At 36.2% G+C, this 22598-nt stretch overlaps 1 protein-coding gene across 1 annotated transcript in view; it reads right to left on the bottom strand.

Annotated features, from left to right (window-relative positions):
* CNTLN (centlein) overlaps positions 1 to 22598 on the bottom strand; it is a 440159-nt gene that overhangs the window by 231126 nt on the left and 186435 nt on the right. Inside the window, exon 9 of the mRNA XM_036739595.1 lies at positions 8629 to 8823. Coding sequence (XP_036595490.1) covers positions 8629 to 8823 — 195 coding nt within the window. The remainder of the gene's footprint in view (positions 1 to 8628; positions 8824 to 22598) is intronic.

The following is a 22598-nucleotide window of genomic DNA, read 5'->3' as shown; positions in this document are numbered from 1 at the left end:
TAAAGTTTGGTAATATATTGAGAAGAGAAATAAGTACGTTGTTAAATCCTTTAAAGAGAAAGATTTTTCTAAATTTTTATTGTTTAAGATAAAATATAGTAATATTTGACAAAGGTAAAAGTTATTTTGTGAAGCACATTTCACTGAGGTTAATCAAATTTGAATGATAACAAATATTTGTCTCATGTATAATATATAACCAAAAGATTTTATAAATTTTAATCTTTAAAATGTACATGTCAACCTTTTCTCTATGGCTTACACATACTGATAAGTGAAAATATAATTAGTAACTTTTAGTTAACAACAGCAAAAAAGAATCTTACCCCTAAATCCACAACTACTAAGCTTTTAAAAAAAAGAATTTATAAAAGATGCAATACCAAAATCAGCCATTTTATCCAAATAACTTTATGTTTATAGATTATATTTTGCCCCTGAATATCTGAAAGTACAAGATTCTATGAACCTGGATCTTCAAGTTTAAGCAACAAGTAAATACTTTCATGCCACATGCTCTGTTTAAACTAAGTAGGAAAATTGGTACAAAATGTAAGAACAGAAGGTTAGAAGCCTAAAGAATAGAATGACCAAGTCTGATAAACTATATAGACTAAAATTTATAGATATTAAATAGTAGCTATCAAATCACACACATATACATAAACACTTTCTCTCTCCCTCTCTCTCAAAAAGCTCAAAATTTTCAACCAGGATGCCACAGTTTCTTGACAGATATTATGAAATTTCTTGTCTTCAGTTCTTCTTATTTAATATAGACATTTTTGCTGACTTTCAGGAAGTATTCAGATCTAGTTACCCTATTTTAGTTAGGACAATGAAAAGCTGAAGCAGGCTTAGCAAAATGTGATCAAAACGGTGAGAAGACTGAGAAAAGCACCAGGTGAGGAAATTGAATATATTCAGCTTAATGAAGTAAAGATATTTATAATATGACTTCTTTCAAGTATCTAAAGGACGTCATTTGAAATAATCCAAATAATTATACTTGGTCCCTGATGAGAGAATGAGGAGAAATGAGAAACTACACAGAGGCCATTTGTGGCCTTCCTGACGATTCTAAGTATTCAAAAGTTGAATGGACTGACTCATAAAAGAGTATGTTTCCTATTGGGAGAGATATATATGTGGAATGTGGATGACCCCTTATGGAAGATATTATACCCATCAGGTCTCTGCAAAGAAATTGAACAAAGTGACCTATAAGCTTCTTTCTAACCTTCAGTCATTGATCCTATCCTATGAGTACTGGCCCAAGTCATAATCAACACCGATGCTTAAAAGAATGAGCAAAGTTAATCAATTCATGGTGAAGAAGCCAGGTTGGCTTAGTCAGCATTGGAGATTACACCTGTCCTGTTTTAAGCCAATTCTGACTCACTGACTAGGCAGAGTTTGGCCAGAAGATGACGCTCTAGAGTCTAAGAAAGTGGAAAATTAAAGGAAGGAAAAAGCTTGAAACTGAGTGAGGACCAGGAGATGATAAGAGTTTCAGGCAGGAAGTCATGCCACAAATTCAGGATGAAAGTGTACTATAAAAGAACTCACTGTTTATTTTTCCACTTAGCTAAAACTTCTCTCTCTCTTTCTCTGACTCTCTCTTTGACTCACGTGTAGTGAGTAACAATGTCAACGAGGATATGTGTCACCTATTTTTGCTTGGCATACATAGAGAAAATCAATAGTTCAATTAAAGCTAACACTACTCCCTTGACCGCCATTTTACATTTACTACAATAGGGTGGACAAAGAGCATTGAGAACCATTTTATTCAGGGTTTCATGGTTTACAGTGGCATGTCACAAAGTCTTAGTATAATGCTTCATGAGATGCAGCATGATGAAAACCATAGATTCAAGCTATGCCTTTAACAAATACTGGCTACGTGATCCTAAGAAAAAACACCCTCTCAATATTCTAGGCAACTCTCTCAAACTATAAATTGCAGAGAAGTTTGGAAGGTCACAGGGAATTCCTTGCATTGTTAGAGGGAGCATCCTCACCTGAGTTGCCTATACCTCTAACTAAAATAAGAGTTTCATTTTTTATCCCTATTCCTATGGTGTTTCATCATATTTACCAAAGGTTATGCTGATAGAATAGAAGTTTAAACAGTACCCACCAATCTGGAAAAACTCCAAATAGAGGCCCAGAAACAAACCGAGTATTTGTTATCTGAAGGCTAGCCAATATAACGCAGAGAAGTTCAACCTCGGAAGGCTGCTCAAAAGGCAATATCATATAAATTAAATTAATAAAGACTTTGCTTTACATTTGGTTATGAACAAAGTGAACATGGAACACAGTGATTAAGAAAATAAATTGAGTTAGTGACCAAAGTATGTGGAGGAAATCAGCCAGAAAGATTCATACATGGAAGGATGTAGGAAGAAAGGAGTAGGAGCCTGGTGCAGAGGGAATAGGTCAGGGAGGCAGCTAGAGATTGTAGAAGTTAGAAGAATCCATTGACAAGCTGTCAGGAGGCCAGACACAGAAGGCATAGAACCAGTTGGCAGAAGACTGGGAAAAAAGCAGAGTGAAGTCCAGAGAGTTGAAAAGAGGCCAGGAATTTGTTTATATATGAACAGGAGGAAAGGGATTAATCCAAAATAAAAGGAAGAAAGGTCAGAGATCCATTCCCAAGAAGGTAGACGATCAGTTAGTGAACCAGACAATATACAGAAGGCCAGAAATTTCTACAGAGTATTTAAAAGGCCAGCAATCTATATACTAGTAAATAAAATGCCAAAAATAAAACAAAAGCAAAGTAGCTATTCCTAAAGTGATAGGATAAAAAGATTATAAATAGGAATTATTTGGCTACCCAGATGGAACAGCCAATGAAGAAGTACCACACCAATAAACTGGGCAGAAATGTGATAATTATAAGTTTAAAATTGATTTAACAAATTACATTGCAAAGAAGGACATCTCCAAACAAAGGCCTTCCTATAATTTTCATCACTGACCTTTTGACTTAGTAACATTATATTCAGAACTTCATTGTGGATAGAAGAGTCTCAAATGCAAAGCATGGGCACAGAAGAGTAAATTACTGATTGGACAAGGATTATCCAATTTCTTAGTCTTCTAAATAATCAGTTCCATTCAGCTAAGTTCAACAAGTACTTGGTATCTCATCTTCTAGTGCCAGACACTGTGACTGGTGCAGGAGAGAAAGCCAAAAGATGAATTAGCCCCTGCCCTCAAGAAGCTTATATTCTCCTGGTGGAACCTAAACCCATCTTCTTTTCCTGCATGATGAAACCATTTTCATCTATGTTTTAATCAATCTATTGGAGAAGTCAGAGAAGTCCACTCCCTCCATAATCTTCTCACCAGCATTCTGACCGCCTACCGTTTACTTTCCATCCCCTGCTCTTTCCTCCGTGTTCTGAAACATAAGCCATGATCAAAAACATTGTTCCTGGATAGGTATGTCAATCTACTCCCATATGGTCCCATACAACACCCCTGTAATTTTCTAAAACAAAGTACATCTCCCTGGCCACCACTCCCCTATATGTTTTTCCTCCATTAAAATGTAAGCTCCCCAAGAATACAGGCTGTCTTTCCTTTTGTATTGCTATACCAAACACACGTCATAAATATCTTTTATTCATTCTTACAAAAATTTTCTCCCAATAGATGTTTTACAATCTTATTTTAGGTGAATAAAACTTATTCATGCAAAACCTTTTCAATTTTGTGTTATCAAAATTATCTATTTTATCTTTTGTGGTTGCCTCTCTCTTCTTTTTGGTTAAAAATTCTCCCTCGTTAAATCATGAAAAGTATCTAGTCTAAATGTCTCCTGATTTTATTTATTGTAGTATAATCTTTAATATTGAGTTCAAGTGCTCATTTATGGCTTACTGTGATTTATGGTAGAAGATGGTATTTTAAACCTAATTTTTGCTAAACTGACTTACATTTTTCCTGGAAGTTTTTCTCCAAATAATTCATGATCATAGATTTATCAAACAGTAGGCTATTAATTTTCCCTTGTCTAGTTTGCTCCAGTTATCTACTATTATATAACCAGTTCCAAATAGTTGATGATTACTGTTTCATAAAATAACTTGTGATCTAGAAGTGGTATTCTCCTATAATTCCTGTTTTTCCTCTTATTTCTCCTTAGGTTCTAGATCTTGTGTTCCTCCAAATGAACTGTTGTATTTTACCTAGCCCTATAAAGATTTTTGATTGGTATAACACTAAATATGTAAAATAATTTCTAATATCATTACTTTTATAATGATATAACTCAAGCATGAGCAATGAATAGCTATCTAATTGTTTGTCATTATTAAATCTTTAAATTATGTCTTTAACTCTTGAATATATTAAGGAAGACATGCTATATTAGATAATAATAATTTTATGCATTTGTTTCCTGTTCTTTTATTTAGTGATTGTCATTTATATTTTGTGTACATTTGTATCATATGTAGTTTCATTTATAGAATGTAAGCTACATAAGGGCAGGGGCTGTTTCATTTTTGTTTGGTATCCTCAATGCCTGGCATACTGCCTGAGAAATAGAAGATGCTTAACAACTGATAAGTGGGTGACTGATTCTTTAGGCCATTCTGAGTACATCGTCAAAGTCATCAACACATGAGGATAATTTTTTCTCTACTTTGCCAATGTCTGATACTTCGATCTACTTCTCTTGTCTTAATTGTCATCACTAGCATTTCTAGAAGAATGTCAAAAAACAGTAGGGGAAGAGGTCAAATGCATTTTATTCCTATATTTACTGATCAACCAATAAGCATTTCTTAAGCACCTACTATATGCTAGGTACAATATTAAGCACTAGGAACACACAAAAAAGCAAAAGATCATCCCTGCTTTCAAGTAGCTCATATGTAGTTTCATTTGTGATGTCTTGAAACACAGCACTGGAAAAAACCAGGCTTTGAGGCCACTGGGATTCAAAGGGAGCAGCTTGACCATCCCTTAAACCCAAATCACTCCTGTTCTCACAGATTGGCCAACAATAGGTCCCAGTCCAAGCCTAACTTGGTCATTGTTTGAGTTTTGATGGCTCAGTATAAATAGCAATTATTTCTGTTCTGGCCAGAAACAATGAGGTTTTTCCCCAACAAGATTGACTTTGTTTTAAGTAGGTAAAAGAGGCCTCTCTCTCTCTCTCTCTCTCTCTCTCTCTCTGCCTCTCTCTCTCTCTCTCTCTCTCTGCCTCTCTCTCTCTCTCTCTCACTCTGCCTCTCTCTCTCTCTCTCTCTCTCTCTCTCTCTCTCTCTCTCTCTCTCTCTGTGTGTGTCTTATTTCTTACTTATCCCTAATCACTGATTGGGTGTTGCCTCAGACAACCTGAGACCTGGGAAAGACTTCAGCTTAAAAAGGTCAAGGTCTCCCACTCCATCTGGGGCCATCTCCAGTTGTCCTGATATATATCTTTCCATTGGACCCAGATAGCTCAGGAAGAACAAGTGAGGCTGGTGACTCTGCACAGCCCTGCCCCACTTAAATCCAATTCACTTGTAAATCAAGACATCACCTACCTAACATATCATTACTAAACCTATGTGACGTCATAAAGGAGCATTAAACTAAGAGTCAGGAGAGCCTAGATCAAATCTCAGTTCTTCCACTGGTTATGACAGAGTCATAAACAAGCCACTTTACCTCTTCTAATTTCAGTTTCCTCATGTTTAGAATTAGAAGGCTGAAACGAATGATTTGAGCTCCCTTACGTGTCTAATAGTGCATTATCTGTGATTAAATGTCTTTGTATCCTAAAGAGAATGGAATACCATTCAAGCTCTACAGACTGCATTACTAGGATAGGGAAAAATCAAGAAAATATATTTCTTTCTCATATAGCTCTAATCCCTAAAGGAAGAAAATTTGTGGAATTAATCTTGCATTTTAAAACATTTTGAGGGTTTTAAATGTTTATAACCTTCTTCCATTGAATATTTATTATAAATAAATGTTCATTTTATTTTGTTTTTGATGGTGAAATTTCATTTTGTAATTTAGAGGGAAAATTATAATTCAAGTAACATATATTCAGTTTAAAGACAACTTTTGAATTCAATGAGGTAGATAAATATGAATTGAAAAGAAGAAAAGATTAAACATATACTTTTCGGGGAGGACAGTATAAAATATGTTTGGTCTTTAACTTTTTCTTATTGGAAGCCAGTAAGAGATAAAAATGGGAAAAGTCATTTCAGATTATAAAATACAAAATTATGACATCATGCTTTCAAAATATAGTTTTATTTGTGAATCTATAAATTCTCAAGAGAAATAATGGGTAGAATAGAAAAACTTAAATCCATGGTGGCAAACCTCACTGAAAAAAAGAAAGAGCAACTGACTAGGAAAGAAAATATACAGAGGTAAAGGACAATCTAAAGGAGAAGCAAGAACATTAAAAGAAAATGTGATCTCTGTAAAGACAAAACATTTTAATCTCGAAGACAGACTGTGTAGAGAAAACTTAAAGATTATTCATCTCCCAGAAGAACGTGACTACGCAAAAAAAAAAAAAAATGTGGACATATAATGTATGAAATACAAGAAAACTGCCTAGAATTTCTGAACACAGCAAACAGTGTCAGATCACCTCCCCCCACCAAAAAACTCTAAGAAGAGTAGTAGTTAAATTTAGTAATTCCAATGACAACAAATAGAGCAAGAGATAAGGAGAAAGATTTTCAAATACAAAGGAAAGAAAATTCAAATTACACAAGAGTATTTTGTACCCAGCAGAAATTGCATTAGGGAATAGAATAATATTTTATGATGAACAAAGGAGCTCAAGATGCAACCCAAGGTGACATGCCCTACAAATCTGACCCTATTAATGAAAAAATATAAACAGTCAATAAGCTAAAAAGGTGTTTGAAGTATTCTTACAAAGAGAACCAGACCTGAACAAATTATGAACTTACCAAACACCAAAGGAAAAAGAAATGCAAGATAGAAACAAAACAAACAAAAAAAAGCAATATGGCAACCAAGAACATCATCAACAAAAGAACAACGGAATTATGATTAAGAGATTTATTTCTAAAAATGCATATGGAACAAGAGAGAAAGCAAAATTCAAAAAAAAAGAAGTGGAAAAACAGGCCAGCCACATGACAGACTAAACCTGACAATACTGTACCTTTTTCTGAGCCAAATGCTGTCCTAATCCCTCAAACAAGGAAGCATAAAGCACAGCAACAGAAATATAGACAGAGAGATAAAGATAGAATCATATGTAAATGTACTATTACATGTATGTATATGTAAATATATATGACAAAAATCCATTCTCCAATATATAATTGGTCAAAGAAAACAAATAGTGCTCAAAAGAATTACGAATTATTAATCATAAGAAAGAATGCTCCAAAATCACTAATACAAAGAGAAAAACAAATCACAACCATCCTGAGTTTTCATCTCACATCATATAAAATGGCAAAAATGATAACCAATAAGAATAGTCAATACTGGGGGGATTGTAGGAAAATAGGCACACCAGTGCTCTGCAGTGGAGCTGTGAATCAGTACAACCATTTTGGAAAGCAATGATGAATATGATGAACAGAGAAACATGGAAAGATCTACATGAAATGATGCATAGTGAAGTCAACAGAGCCTAGTAAGTAATAAACACAACAACTACAGCAAATAAAAAGAAGCACCACCAAGAAAAATAAAAATTGAATGTTGCAAAATTTCAAAGAACAAGCATGAATCCAAAGAGATGTGAGAAGACATCGCACTTTGCCCTTTGGAAGGTGTGTGGTAAATTGTATATATTTTCAGACTCATTCAACCTACTGATCACTTATGATCACTTTTCCTCTTTCTTTTTTTGTCTTTAAAATATTCTTTATTATAGGAAATCGCTCTCTGGGTAGAAGGAAAGGAATATGAAGCAGGTGGGAGGGAGAAGAAAGGGGGGCAGGGGAGAAACAAAGTAATAGAAAAAAGACATTAATAAAAACTTATTTATTAAATTGAGAAAAAATTTTATGCTCCGTTCCTTGGAAGAGAACTATCATGCAGTATAAGTCTAAGGACATAGGTCCTTTCACTTCTGAAAATCATTTAGCTTTTAGATTTTTGGCCACATATTAGCATTAATATTCCTAGTGGTAGTTATTCTATGGGAAAAACTCTCAGGTTACATTTATTTTCTATGCTCTATAAAATGTAATAAAGTGAAAAAATTCTTAGTTGGGAACGATCTGAAGTCATATTAAAACAAAAAAAATCTTAACATAAACTCAAAGAAATAAAATTTTGAAAAACATTTGGAGTACTCTATATTGCTTCCTTCTCTAAGTAAGAAAATTATCAAAACAGACACAAACTATTAATCTGCTTTATATTGTTGGTAACTACAACCAACTGATAAATAACACATATGCTACCAAAAACTATAATGGACAAATGAAGCATTCATATGATACTTTTGTGAAATATTTTTTAGGAATATAAGGAAGCTACCTTTCATTTTCTAGTCTAGTTCCTATTTTATGCAAGCTTACTTAGATTTTTGAAGTTTTAATCAAAAGTGAGAAATAATCAAAATCTATACAAATAAAACTTTTAAAAATTGGCTCTCACCTGTTCCATATTATTTAGAAAAGGGGTACGGGTCACTAAGTGTAAAGTTTTTTCAAGTTCATCAATTTTTTCTGTCAGTTGCATGATATCCCGGTCCTTCTGAACTAGTTGATCCTTAAGACAAAGAATATTTTTCTGGAGCAGAGACTCGGTTGCTTTTTTTGCTTCAAAATTAATTTGTACTTCATTGTAAAGCTGTTTAAAAATAAATATTTAATCATATTAAATTAATAACCAATTTAAAATATTCATTATTTGCCTATGAGATATCACATTAGGTAATATATTTAAAACACAATCCTTGCACTCGAAAATGTACAGTTTCATTAGGAAGATATGACATAAACTTATAAAACTTATGCAACAATACAAGATACTTCAAAATTCAATACAAGATTAATCGCTAGACAAAAGGTTTTGATAAGAAGTGCTCTTATTAAGGCCACAAAGGGCATACAGACTATAGACAGACTGCATAGAGACATAAAGATGGGAGGGCATTCCAGAAGATTTACAATACAAAGTATATTTGGGGGACAGTGAAAAGTACTAGAAAGCTAGAGTAAAAGGTTCCTATTGGAGACATAATGGAAGATAAGACTGGAAAACTTACCTATTATTGTTGAGAGCACTCCCAGTCCCTCAGGCTTGTAAACTAGTCTGTCATACATACTCTTCACTATCTTTTACCCTCCATATCCAATTTGTTGCCAAGGTTTATCATTTTCAAGTTTGAGCCCCCTTTTCTTTTCTGATATTGCTACCACTCTAGTGCACTCCCTTATCACCTCATGTCTGTACTGTTATGTTATAATAGCCTTCTGATTGGTCTCACTGATGCAAGTCTTTCCCCACTCTAATTCATCCTCCAGCCACCAAAGTGATTTTTCTAAAGCATAGGTCCTCCTACATCAACTCCTCCCTCCCCACCTCCAACCCTCACAATACTCCCTCTGTTACCTCCAGGATCAACTATAAAATGCTCTATTTGGTGTTCAAAGTCCTTCATAACCTACTTCCCTTTGCCACCACCCTTCTAGTCTTCTTACATATTACTCCCCCTCATGAACTCTTCAGTCCCATGACATTAGCCTCTTTGCTATTCTGCAAACAAGACACACGACTTCTTGACTCTGGACATTTTCTCTGGCTGTTTCTCATTCCTGGAACACTCTCCCTCCTCACCTCTGTCTCCTGGCTTCCCTGGTTTCCGTTTAAGTCCCAACTAAAATCTTCCTTTCTACAGGAAGCTTTTCTCAACCCCTTTAAATTCTAGTGCCTTCCCTCTGTTATTTCCTATTTATCCTATATATAACTCGTTTGTACATATTTGTTTGCTTGTTTTCACCTCCATTAAATTGTGAGCCCCTTGAAGGCAGGGATTGTTGTTTTCCTCTTGTTGTATCCCCAGCATTCAGTATGGTGCTTGGTACATAGTAGGTACTTAATAAATGCTTGATTGGCTAATAGATTAAAGAAGGTCTTGAACAAAACACTTAAGAATTTTGGACTTCATATATGAAATAGAGATCCATTCAAGATCTTTAAACAAGGAGGTTACAAGTTCTACTATGTTAAAGATAAATTCTTTTCTTTTTGAGAAAAAAATTAAATCATCAATAATATAAAAGGGCATGAACTGCAAACCCTGGCAACCTGCACAAAAGGACAGCAAAATTATAGACTATAGGTGTATCAAATAAAGATTATTTTTGAGCTCTACATTGTGCTTGCCAGGCAGTTTTAGTCAAAAATATTATTGGCAATAGAATACTATCCTACCTATTCATACTGATCCACTAATTAGAAATTAAAAATATAAATTTATGGAAAATATTTGGACACAATTCCGTTTTAGCAGTTTAACTAGATTACAGGAATTATACCATTTACTTACAAAGCCACAACCGGCCCTAAAAATAGTTACCTGAGTTAAGGGTACTAGCATAAGACCTGTGACTCAGATAGAAGCTGACAGCAAAAGAAAGCTTTCTGTACAAAGAACTACCGCTGCCACACCCAGATTAGCTAACAACAGAGTCCTAGCTCCACCAAAAGCAAGAACTTCCCTGGGCAATGAACAGTCATACTGATTACCTGCAGGTAAATAACTTTTCAACTAATAAAAGAGATAAAATAATATTATTAGAGTCTTGGGACCCACGTTTTTCTCTAGCTCCCAAAAAGCCTGGGTTCTATCCCCACCATTTGAGTTCCTTTATTATTCTCTCCCATCATTAAATGTACTGCTTTATTTCTCTATACTCCCTTCTCCATTAAAGGCATTATAATCTGTATTTAAATTACAGAACTAACTAGAAAGTGTTTTATCAAAACTACATTAAATATTTTTTGTACAGTCAAGAATATTTTTATGAATTATAAGGAATTTTATGGTATAAATATGGGTTGTTTGTTTTATCTTACCATCAGGAGAAATGCCTAAAACTTTTTCCAAAACACAGCTAATACAATGAGGTTTTTCATGAGGAGACAGAAAGAGAATGGAAAGGCCTGATAGCTCCATGGGTAGAGGAAGGGATTAAAGGGGGTCAGATTAGAGGATTGGGTTGTCCTGGGGGTTTGAATGCTGCTACTGTCTTCTATACTGAGTTCTATGAGGCAGAGGAAAAGCATAGATAGAACTAGAATGAAGCTGCATGGGCTGAGCTGGTAATAACATCTAATGGCAGAGGTGAATCAAAGGATAGGTCAAAGAGCAAAGTCTCCTATTCTGGGACAGCCTCACAAACAGTGAATGAGATGCTGTTAAAATATAGAGAATTTGGCCATAGGTGTCCAAGGTGAGAACACTAATAAAATTATCATGATTTTGCTATGTAATGGCTGGCAAAACAGATAATTAATATTCAGAAGCTGGTGATCTAGTTAATAATTCCCTTTTTTCCTCTTAATCTTCATACACTTGACTTCTGGCCATTACATTAAGAACAACCAAAGTGTATATACAGAAAAAAGGATATAAACCAAAGTGAGCAATTTCCTAGCATTTCTTAAAGGCTTTAGTTTCCTCATTTACAAAATGAGAGAGAATGGAACAGTGTTAATACTTCACATTAATGTATTATTTTACATTGCCTCATCCTAAAACCAACCCTGTGAGGGAACCAGAAGTTAGTGCCATTACTCCCATTTAACAATTGGTAAAAATGAGACTCAAAGAGATTTAGTGACTTGCCCAAGATGGAAGAGTCAATAAGCTGAAGAGATGAAATTTTAATCAAATCCTGTGTCAATTCCCAAACACCACATTTATTACAAAAGTCCCTCCTAAGTCTAAACTGTTATATTCCAATGAGTCTAATATTTGGTGAGGAAAAAAAGAGTTTTTTAACCAAAAGTCAGGTTTCTAAACTATAAATAGAATTCAAACATTCATGTTAAGATGCCCCCTATTAAAACAGCCAAGGAAAATATAACTTTAATGTTGTCTGCATCTTCCCATCAGTCCTCCACACATGTTCTACACAATATAATGGAGACCTTTTCTAGATCTTTTGCCATTAGAGAGAAGTCAACAAGGCACTAGGGCTGTTCATTGTGTATGTGTATATATATATATGCATATATATACATAATCTTTTCTAATTATATAATACATCTCTCTGATGATCATCTTTTTAAGTAACTTACAGGCAGTTCTTGAGTATATCTTATTCACAAGTGATTGACAAAGAAACATTCAGATGCTATGGTATTCCCAGAATAGCAGAGATAAACCAAACTGGAAGAATGTTAGTATTAAAAAGATGGACCTTAATTGCAGGGAGTTATAACCACTTGGTGCTTCCTGTGTAGATTATAAGGTCAAATGTCTTGGAATGATCATGCACCTCCTTAAAGAGGCTCCAAATAATTCTGAGGTCTACAATTGGCAAAATGTTAACTGAAAATTGGAATATCTTGAAACCCTATGCAGAATTCTTCTTCCATTTGGATTCAGCACTGTCCAGTCTCTACAACACAGTCAAAAAATTTGCTGAATATATTTTCCTGTTTTGTACTTTATTTGACATTAATTATCAGAGTTACTGAACAGTTATTACTGATGTTATTTTTTTAAGGAATTTGGTATGCTTTTCACATAAACATGGGAAACATTGTTCAAATTACTCGAACATTTCTTAATCATTAACTATTTGTCAGGTACTGTCAACAAACATTTATTAAGCATCTAATAAATATAAAGTATTATTACCTATGCTGGGAATACAAACAACACAGTTCCTGTCCTTAAAGACCTTATTCTCAGACTTGAATTAGAGAAACCAACCAGCAGGCAATTGAAGTAATTCAGGAATGAGCAACTAGGTGAACCAATAAAAAAAATTCATATAACAATTGTGGTGACCTAGCTGGGATTGGCTGACCCAGCCTTCACAGATCCCCATTTTCAAGAACTTTCCAGTTGCCTGTAGGTACCAGAGGTGATCCTCAAGGGACCAGGAAGTTTAAGTCATGGTGACTTGGAACCAAGATTTCTGAAGGGATGGTGAAGCCAGCTACCCCATCATGGAAGCCTTGAAGAGTCAGGGTGCCTGGGACCTGAGCCCAACGAGGATTTTGGACTTGGACCTGGGACTTGCTTAATGGGAATGGAGCTAAGCTATGTACTTTCCCTCCCCAGAGACAATGGTGGTACAAGGCAAAGAGGGATATGCCTCCCCTGTGTTAGGGGGAAGGAGATTTGTATATTTGTGATTATGCTTTTTTGAAACAAAGATTCCACTTTGTAAAAGCTCCCCTTCTTAGGGGTAGATGAGTTAATAAATATTTATTCTTCTTTTCATACCTCTAGAGATATGGTTCTGCTTGAAAGCAGGGAGGAACTGGAGAGAGATCTAAAATATTAGTATTTTATTTTTTTCCAACTATATTTAAAAATAGTTTTCAACATTCATTTTAGTAAGATTTTGAGTCCCAAATTTTTCTCCCTCACTCTCTTACCTCCCTCCTCCCTAACAGATTCTACATGTACAATCATGTTAAACATATCTCAACATGAATCATGTTGTAAAAAAAGAATCAGAACAAAAAGGAAAAACCATGAGAAAGAAAAAAACAAAAAAAGTGAAAATAATATGTTTTGCTCAGCATTGAAGTGCCCTAGTTCTTTCTCTGGATGTGGTTAGCATTTTCCATCATGGGTCTTTTGGAATTATCTTAGATCATTGTGCTGATGTGAGAAGCTAAGTCTATCACAGTTGGTCATTGCACAATGTTGCTGTTACTGTGTACAATGTTCTCCGGGTTCTGCTCAGTTCACTCAGCAGAGAGATCTAAAATATTGTGAACAGAGAGATATGGTTAGCTCACTATCTGTGTGAAAAGGAGTGGTACCCTGAGGCTCAAACTACAACTACCATCTCAGCTGTATAGTAGCTGGGTGTGACTAAGATTTGGATTATGTTGGATATTAAGTGATTAAGTGATTAAGTATCTCTCCCTTCTTTGTGATCTGGCCTAACAAGAAGGTTTTGCCTTTGGTGCTTTCCGGGAAATCAATGTGTTTCATGAGGTAGAACTGACTGATTTATATCCTGTTTCTTCAACTTAATACTTGAGGAACCTTCTGTAAGTTACTTAACAGGACAACTCGGCAAGCATGTGTTGAGCACCTACTATGTGTCAGGCACCATATTAATTGCCAGGGTTAACAAAGAAAGGCAAAAACAGACCCTGCTCTCAAGAAGCATTGAAGATAATCTCTCAGGGAAGGCACTAAAAGTAAGGATGACTGGGAAAGGCATCTTTAAAAAGGTGGGATTTCAACTAAGAGTTGAAGAAAGATGGAAGAAGAAAATCCCAGGCATGGGGGACAACCAGGGAAAACACATGAAGTTGGGAGATGGCAGTTGTTTGAAAGAAACAGCAAAGCAGCTAGGGTCACTGGATTGCAGAGTACTTGAAGAGGTATAAGGTATAAGAAAACTGGAAAGGTAGGAAGGGGCCAGGTTATGAAGACCTTTAAAAGCCAGAAAGAGGATTTTGTAATGTTTATATGTTTGGCACAGGACTTGAACCAGGAGGATCCAGGCTGGGTATTACAGCCAGCCTAAGAGTGAGGTCTTAAGGAGCAGGAATCAGAACACTTTTGACTTGAACTTGGTGGGACTTAATACCATGTAGGAACTGAACTAATCTGTAAACCTAATCCCCCTCACTCCCCAGAGACTGAGGTGGTGGTATAAGAGGGAGATTTTGCCCCTGAGGTGTTGGAGGAAATGTTTGTATGTTTTTCTTGCCATATATTTCTTTTGAAGAATTAAATTAAGTTTTCAGTTCAGAAAAAAAGACCTCATTCTACTTACAGGATGTAATTATTCACACAGAAGCAATACTAAGTACACACAAAGTAATTTTCAGAAAAAGAAAGTATTAACAAATAGGGGCAAAACAGGGAGAGAATTTCAGGAAAGGAACACTTAAGTTGAATTTTGAAGGAAGTTAGGGATTTAATAAGGTGGATGTGAGAAATGAGTACAGAATTCCACATACTGGGGATGACTTGTGCAAAAGGCCATAGCTAGCACACCGGTTTGCCTGGAACAGTGTGTGTGAAGTAGAAGAATATGACTAGAAATATAGATGTAAGTTATATGAAGAACATTAAATGCCAGGGCTGAGGATATATTAACCTAGAGGTAACAATAAGTCACAATATTTTTGAGTACAAGTATGACATGATCAGAACTATATTTTAAGAATATCAGTCTTGTCAAAATGGGTATGTGATTTAAATATAAAGATTGATACCATGAGCAAACTGGGAGAGTGAGGATTAGTTTACCTGTTAGATTTATGGAGAACAGAGGAATTTATGACCAACGGAGATAGAGAACATTATGAAATGCAAAATGGATAACTGTGATTACATTAAATTGAAGAGCTTTTGCACAAACAAAGCCAATGCAAACAAGATTAAGAGGAAAGCAGAAAACTAGGAAAGAATTTTTAGAACCAGTGTCTGTGATAAAGGCCTCATTTCTAAAATATATAGAAAAGCAAGTCAAATTTAAAATAATACAAGTCAATCCCCAATTGATAAATGGTCAAAAGATATGAACAAGCAGTTTTCAGACGAAGAAATTAAAGCTATCTATACGAAAAAATATTCTAAGTCACTACTGATTAGAGAAATGCAAATCAAAACAGCTCTTAGGTACCATATCACACCAATCAGAATAGCTAACATGACAAAACAGGAAAAGTATGAATGCTGGAGATGATGTGGGAAAATTAGAACATTAATACATTGTTGGTGGAGATGGGAACCCATACAACCATTGTGGAGAGCAATTTGAAACTCTGCCTAAAGGGCTATAAAACTGTGCATACCCTTTCACCCAGCAATATCACTTCTAGCACTGTATCCCAAAGAGATCACAAAAATGGGAAAAGGACACACATGTACAAAAATATTTATAGCAGCTCTTTTTGTGGCAGCAAATAATTGAAAACTGAGAGGATGCCCATCAATTGGAGAATGGCTGAACAAGTTGCTGTATATGAATGGAAAGGAATACTATTGTGTTATAAGAAATGATGAGCAGGTAGACTTCAGAAAAACCTGGAAAGACTTCTATGAACTGATGTTGAGTGAGGTGAGCAGAACCAGAACATTGTAAACAATCACAGCCACAGTGTGTGATGACTAACTTTGATAGACTTAGCCCTTATCAACAATGCAAGGTTCGAAAATAACTCCAAAAGACTCATGATAGAAAATGCTATCCACATCCAGAGAAAGAAGTACAGAGTCTGAATGGAGATCAAAGCATACTATTTGCTCTTTTTTTTTTGGTTTGTTTTTCTTCCTCTTTCTCATGGTTCATCCCATTGGTTCTAATTCTTCTTTACAACATGACAAATGTGAAAATAAAATATTTAGTATGAATGTATATGTAAAGCCTATATAGGATTGCATGCCATCTTGGGGAGGAGGGTGAGGAAGAATGGGGAGAAAATTTAAAACTCAAAAGCTTGTGGAACTGAATGTTAAAAACTAAAAACAGGGGGGTGAAGCCAAGATGGTGGCTGGAAAGCAGGGACTAGTGTGAGCTCCCAGCCTAGTCCCTCCAAAAACCTCTAAAAAATGGCTGTGAACCAATTCTAGAACTGCAGAACCCACAAAATAGCAGAGGGAAGCAGGGCTCCAGCCCAGGACAGCCTGGATGGTTGCTGGGTGAGCGAGGTCTTTCGTGCACAGAGCTGGGAGTGGAGCAGAGCAGAGCAGAGCCCAGCATTGGCCACGCGGACCAACCAGACCAGGAGCCAGGTGGGATGTGCCCTAGCACCCTGAATCAGTGAGCTGTGGCAGTTGCCAGATTTCTCAACCCACAAACACCAAAGACAACAGAGAAGGTTAGTGGGAAAAGCTGCTGGTGACAGGGTGATAGAGTTCGTGGTTCAGCCACTGCCTCACGGGCAGCGGAGGTGGGGCAGCTACAGAACTACAGCTGCAGTTGCTTCTGGACCCAGGCCCACTGGTGGGAGGAATTAAGTGGCGGATCAGAGCAGGAGTGCAGAGCCTGCTGAAGATCTAAGTCCAGTCCAGGTTGGGGGTTCTTGGGGAAGGAGGAGTGCTGGTGTGGCAGAGCTGGCGCATCCCCCCAGGCTTGGAACATAGTTCTCTTTATTCTACAAGCTGTCATACCCCCCTGAAAAACTCAAGGGTCGAATAAGTTAGCTGGGAACATGGCCAGGCAGCAAAAACACACACAGATTCGGTCTCAGAATTCAGAATCTTTATTTGGTGACAAAGAAGACCAAAACATACAGCCAGAAGAAGTCAACAAAGTCAAAGGGCCTACAAAAAAGGCTCCAAGAAAAACATGAACTGGTCTCAGGCCATAGAAGAGCTCAAAAAGGATTTGGAAAAGCAAGTTAGAGAAGTAGAGGAAAAATTGGGAAGAGAAATGAGAAGGATGCGAGAAAACCATGAAAAACAAGTCAATGACTCGCTAAAGGAGACCCCAAAAAACATTGAAAAATATACTGAAGAAAACAACACCTTAAAAAATAGATTAAAGCAAATGGCAAAAAAGCTCCAAAAAGCCAATTAGGAGAAGAATGCCTTGAATGGCAGAATTACCCAAATGGAAAAGGAGGTCCAAAAGACCACTGAAGAAAATACTACCTTAAAAATTAGATTGGAGCAAGGGGAAGCTAGTGACTTGATGAGAAATCAAGATATTATAAAACAGAACCAAAGGAATGAAAAAATGGAAGACAATGTGAAATATCTCATTGGAAAAACCACTGACCTGGAAAATATAGATCCAGGAGAGATAATTTTAAAATTATTGGACTACCTGAAAGCCACGATCAAAAAAAAAAAGCCTAGATATCATCTTTCAAGAAATTATCAAGGAGAACTGCCCTGATATTGTAGAGCCACAGGGCAAAACGGAAATGGAAAGAATCCACCGATCGCCTCCTCAAATAGATCCCAAAAAGAAAATTCCTAGGAATATTGTCACCAAATTCCAGAGTTCCCAGATCAAGGAGAAAATACTGCACGCAGCCAGAAAGAAAAAAATTGAGTATTGTGGAAACACAATCAGAACAACCCCAGATCTAGCAGCTTCTACATTAAGAGACTGAAGGGCTTGGAATATGATATTCTGGAGGTCAATGGAGCTAGGATTAAAACCAAGAATCAGCTACCCAGCAAAACTGAGTATCATGCTCCAAGGCAAAATATTGACTTGCAAGAAAATAGAGGACTTTCAAGCTTTCTAAGTGAAAAGACCAGAGCTGAATAGAAAATATGACTTTCAAACACAAGAATCAAGAGAAGCATGAAAAGGTAATCAAGAAAGAGAAATCACAAGGGACTTACTGAAGTTGAATTGTTTTGTTTACATTCCTACATGGAAAGATTATGTGTATGATTCATGAGACCTCAGTATTAGAGTAGCTGAAGGGAATATGCATATATATATATATATGTTTATGTGTATATATATATATATGTGTGTGTGTATGTATGTATATATGTATGTGTGTGTATATATATACAGAGAGAGAGAGAGAGAGAGAGAGACCGGGTACAGGGTGAGTTCAAGATGAAGGGAAGATATCTAGAAGAAATAAAATCAAATTAAGGGATTAGAGAGGAATATATTGAGAGAGGGATAAAAGGAGAGATAGAATGGGGTAAATTATCTCGCATAAAAGTGGCAAGAAAAAGCAGTTCTGTAGGAAGAGAAGAGAAGGCAGGTGAGGGGGAATGAGTGAATCTTGCTCTCATCAGATTTGACCTGAGGAGGGAATACCATACATACTCAATTGGGTATCTTACCCCCCAGGAAAGAAGGAGGAAGAAGATAAAAAAGGGGGGATGATAGAAGGGAGGGCAGATGGGGGTGGAGGTAATCAAAACCAAACACTTTTGAAAAGGGACAGGGTCAAGGGAGAAAATTCAATAAAGGGGAATAGGTTAGGAAGAAGCAAAATACAGTTAGTCTTTCACAACATGTGGAATTGTGAAAGGGTTGTGGAAGGGTTATACATAATGATACGCATGTGGCCTATGTGGAATTGATTGACTTCTTAGGGAGGGTGGGTGGGAAGGGAAGAGGGGAGAGAATTTGGAACTCAAAGTTTTAACAACAGATGTTCAAAAACAAAAAAAAACCAAAGTTTTTGCATGCAACTAGAAAATAAGATACACAGGCAATGGGGTGTAGAAATTTAGCTTGCCCTAAAAGAAAGGAAAGGAAAAGGGGATGAGAGGGGAGTGGGGTGACAGAAGGGAGGGCTGACTGGGGAACAGGGCAACCAGAATATATGCCATCTTGGAGTGGGGGGAGGGTAGAAATGGGGAGAAAATTTGTAATTCAAACTCTTGTGAAAATCAATGCTGAAAACTAAATATAGTAAATAAAAAAATTCAATAAATAAATAAATAGATAAATAAATAAATAAACAAATAAATAAATAAATGAATGAATGGAAGAAAACAGGAGTTCAGAAGGAGACCCAAACAACCAGAGAAGCAGGATAGCTTTGAAACTAATATATTAAATTTATTATATTATTTTAAAAATCTAAACTATATGTAACAGAGATCTGTGTTTTAATGTACAATCTTCTTTTGTTTTATGTTATGGAAGTGTTCATATTTGTCAAGTATAGAACAACAACAAAATTTTAACTAGAATTAAAAATGTTGCATAGTGAAAAAAAAGGAAACTAAAAACAAATTAATTAATTAAAAAATAAAAAAGAATATCAGTCTCACTGCTGCATAGAAAATAGATTAGAGAGGGAAAAGAATAGGACTTTTAAGATAGAATTTTACTGTACTAAATCAAGTGCTTTTTTATAGTCACCAATCAACAAGAAAGCTGAATGTGACACTGGAAAGATGAGTTTTGCTACAGAATATCATTTATAAATAGTTGCCCTGCTACTGTCCAGTTCTCCTGGTAAGTTAGCAAGAATTTATTAACTGCTTACTATATGCGAGGCTCTGTACTAAGCATTAAAGATACAAAGAAAAGTAAAACTATTGTCTAACCTCAAGAAGCTTACATTCTAAAGGAGGAAACAACACACATGTAACAAAATGTTTACAAAATATAAAAGGAAGGAAAAGCTACAGGGGAAGTTCTCCTGCAGAAGATAATTTGAGATGAGTCTTGAAGAAAGCCAGGGAAACTAAGAGGTAGAGGTGATGGGACAGAGCACTCCCCACTGGCTGATTGCTTGTTGTCCTTCATTCTCGAGGAGGACAAAAATGACATCATTTTGCTAGAGTCAAGTTTCAATGTATCCAACTGGGGCTGATCAGACCAATACGAGCTCAGAATGCTCTACCACAGGTCAGGCACAAATAGTCCGTGTGAACATTTGGGGTAGATAATCTAAATTTGCACATCCTACACTTCCTTTGAGATGTTTCAATTCTGCTTTGCTCATAGAGCACAGCACCTTCTCTGATATAGGCATGCCATGTTGAGCAGTCCTGTGCCAGTGTCTTCCGAGGCACACAATCAATTATAAAATTCTTAAGAGAGACCTTGAGAGTGTCTTTGTATTGCTTCTTCTGACCACCATGTGAATGCTTGCCCTGAGTGAGTTCTCCATAAAATAGTCTTTTTAGCAAGCATACGTTTTGCATTTGAACAACGTAGCCAGGCCATCTCTTTGAACTCTTTGATCTCTTTGAACTTTGCACTCTCTGAAGCAGAGTTTGAATGCTTAGCAGTTTAGTTTGAGTAAGAACCTCAGTGTCTGGTACCTTATCCAGCCAGGTGATCTTCAGAATCTTCCTAAGACAATTCAAACGGAAGTAACTCTGTTTCTTGATTGGCGCTGCTATACTGTCCAGGTTTCACAGGCATACAACAATGAAGTCAGCAAAACAGCTCTGTAGACCTTCAGTTTAGTGGTCAGTCTAATACTTCTTCTCCCCCATACTTTCCTTCAGAGCCTCCTAAACACTGAGCTAGCTCTGGCAATGTGTACATCCCTAGAAAGTACACTACCAAGGTAAGTGAACTTGTTCACAACATTCAAAGGTATCTCCATATGCTGTAACTGATGGCTCCATGGATGGATGGCGTGGTGGTGCCTGATGGAGCACCTGTATTTTCTTGGTGTTAATTGTTAGGCCAAAATTAGCATAAGCAGCAGAGAATTTATCTATACTTCATTGCATCTCAGCTTCAGAGGCTGCATTGAGTGCACCATCATTTGCAAACAGAAAATCATGCACCAACACTCCCTCCACTTTGGTCTTGGCCTTTTCAAGTTGAAGAATTTACCATCTCTGTGGTAGCTGACCTTGATGCCTTGTTCATCCTCATTTAAAGCATTTGACAACGTGGCTGAAAAGATCATGCTTTTCAAAAAGCACGGGACATTTAGTAGTAGTTGCTTAATAAATGCTAGTTGACTAACTCATTGCTTATGGCTCCTTCCCCTTTCAGCTTCCCTTTATATATCTTCTCCCATTAAAATACAAGCTAATTGTATGCAGGGGTGGACATATTTATTTACATTTCTGTTCCCAGAGTTTAACACATGACCTGATACATAGTGAGTATTTAATAAATGAACTATCTATTGAAGATTATGTCTGATTCTCTAATTTAATATTTGACTGAACTACCCTCTCTCCAAAGCCCATATGACAATTTATTGGGTATACTATGGAAGGGATTCTTATTCAGGTATAAATTTAAATTCCTTTGATTTCTGAGATTTGTGAAAACTGAAAAACAAATGTTCATCTACTTGGAAAAAACTGATGAAAAATTAAAGGTTTGAATGGAAGTTTCTCAAACTGTATCTCTTTGTTCATATTTCTTACGCACTGAGTATATTGTATTTTGTATGTTAGTCTTTTCTAAGACCTTTAATGTAGAAACTAAATTTTATCTTTGGGTTTCCCTCAAGTTGAAACCTAGCACAATGTTGTATACATGATATACACATTATTTAAGTGTTTACTGAATTGTTGTTAAACTGAATTTTTGAGACGCCATAAACATTTTCATTCTGGTAAAAAAAAGCATGGGAGCAAGCACACAGTCTTGTTTCACTCCATTTGTGACTGGGAAAGCACAAGAGCATTGTCCATTATCTATAACCCAGGCAAGCATGGCATCATGAAATTGATGTGTAATGCTGATGAACTTCTCTGGGCAACCAAATTTTGACATAACTTTCCATAAGCCCTCACAACTAACAGTATCAAAGGCTTTGGTTAGATCTACAAACATTGTGCACAGACTTCTGTTCTGCTCTTGGCATTTCTCCTCGAGTAGTTGGGCAACAAACACCATATCAACTGTTCCTCAGCCCTTTATGAAGCCACACTGGCTCTCAGGTAGATGACCATCTTCCAAGTGAAGGATCAGACTATTAAGGAGGACTCTGGAAAGAATTTTGCCAGCAATGACTAAGAGAGAGACTGTCCCCTCATCCCATCGCCC

Source organism: Trichosurus vulpecula, chromosome 9 (assembly GCF_011100635.1).
Source record: "Trichosurus vulpecula isolate mTriVul1 chromosome 9, mTriVul1.pri, whole genome shotgun sequence".
Classification (NCBI taxonomy): Eukaryota; Metazoa; Chordata; class Mammalia; order Diprotodontia; family Phalangeridae; genus Trichosurus; species Trichosurus vulpecula.
This window is presented reverse-complemented; position numbering and strand designations above follow the sequence as displayed.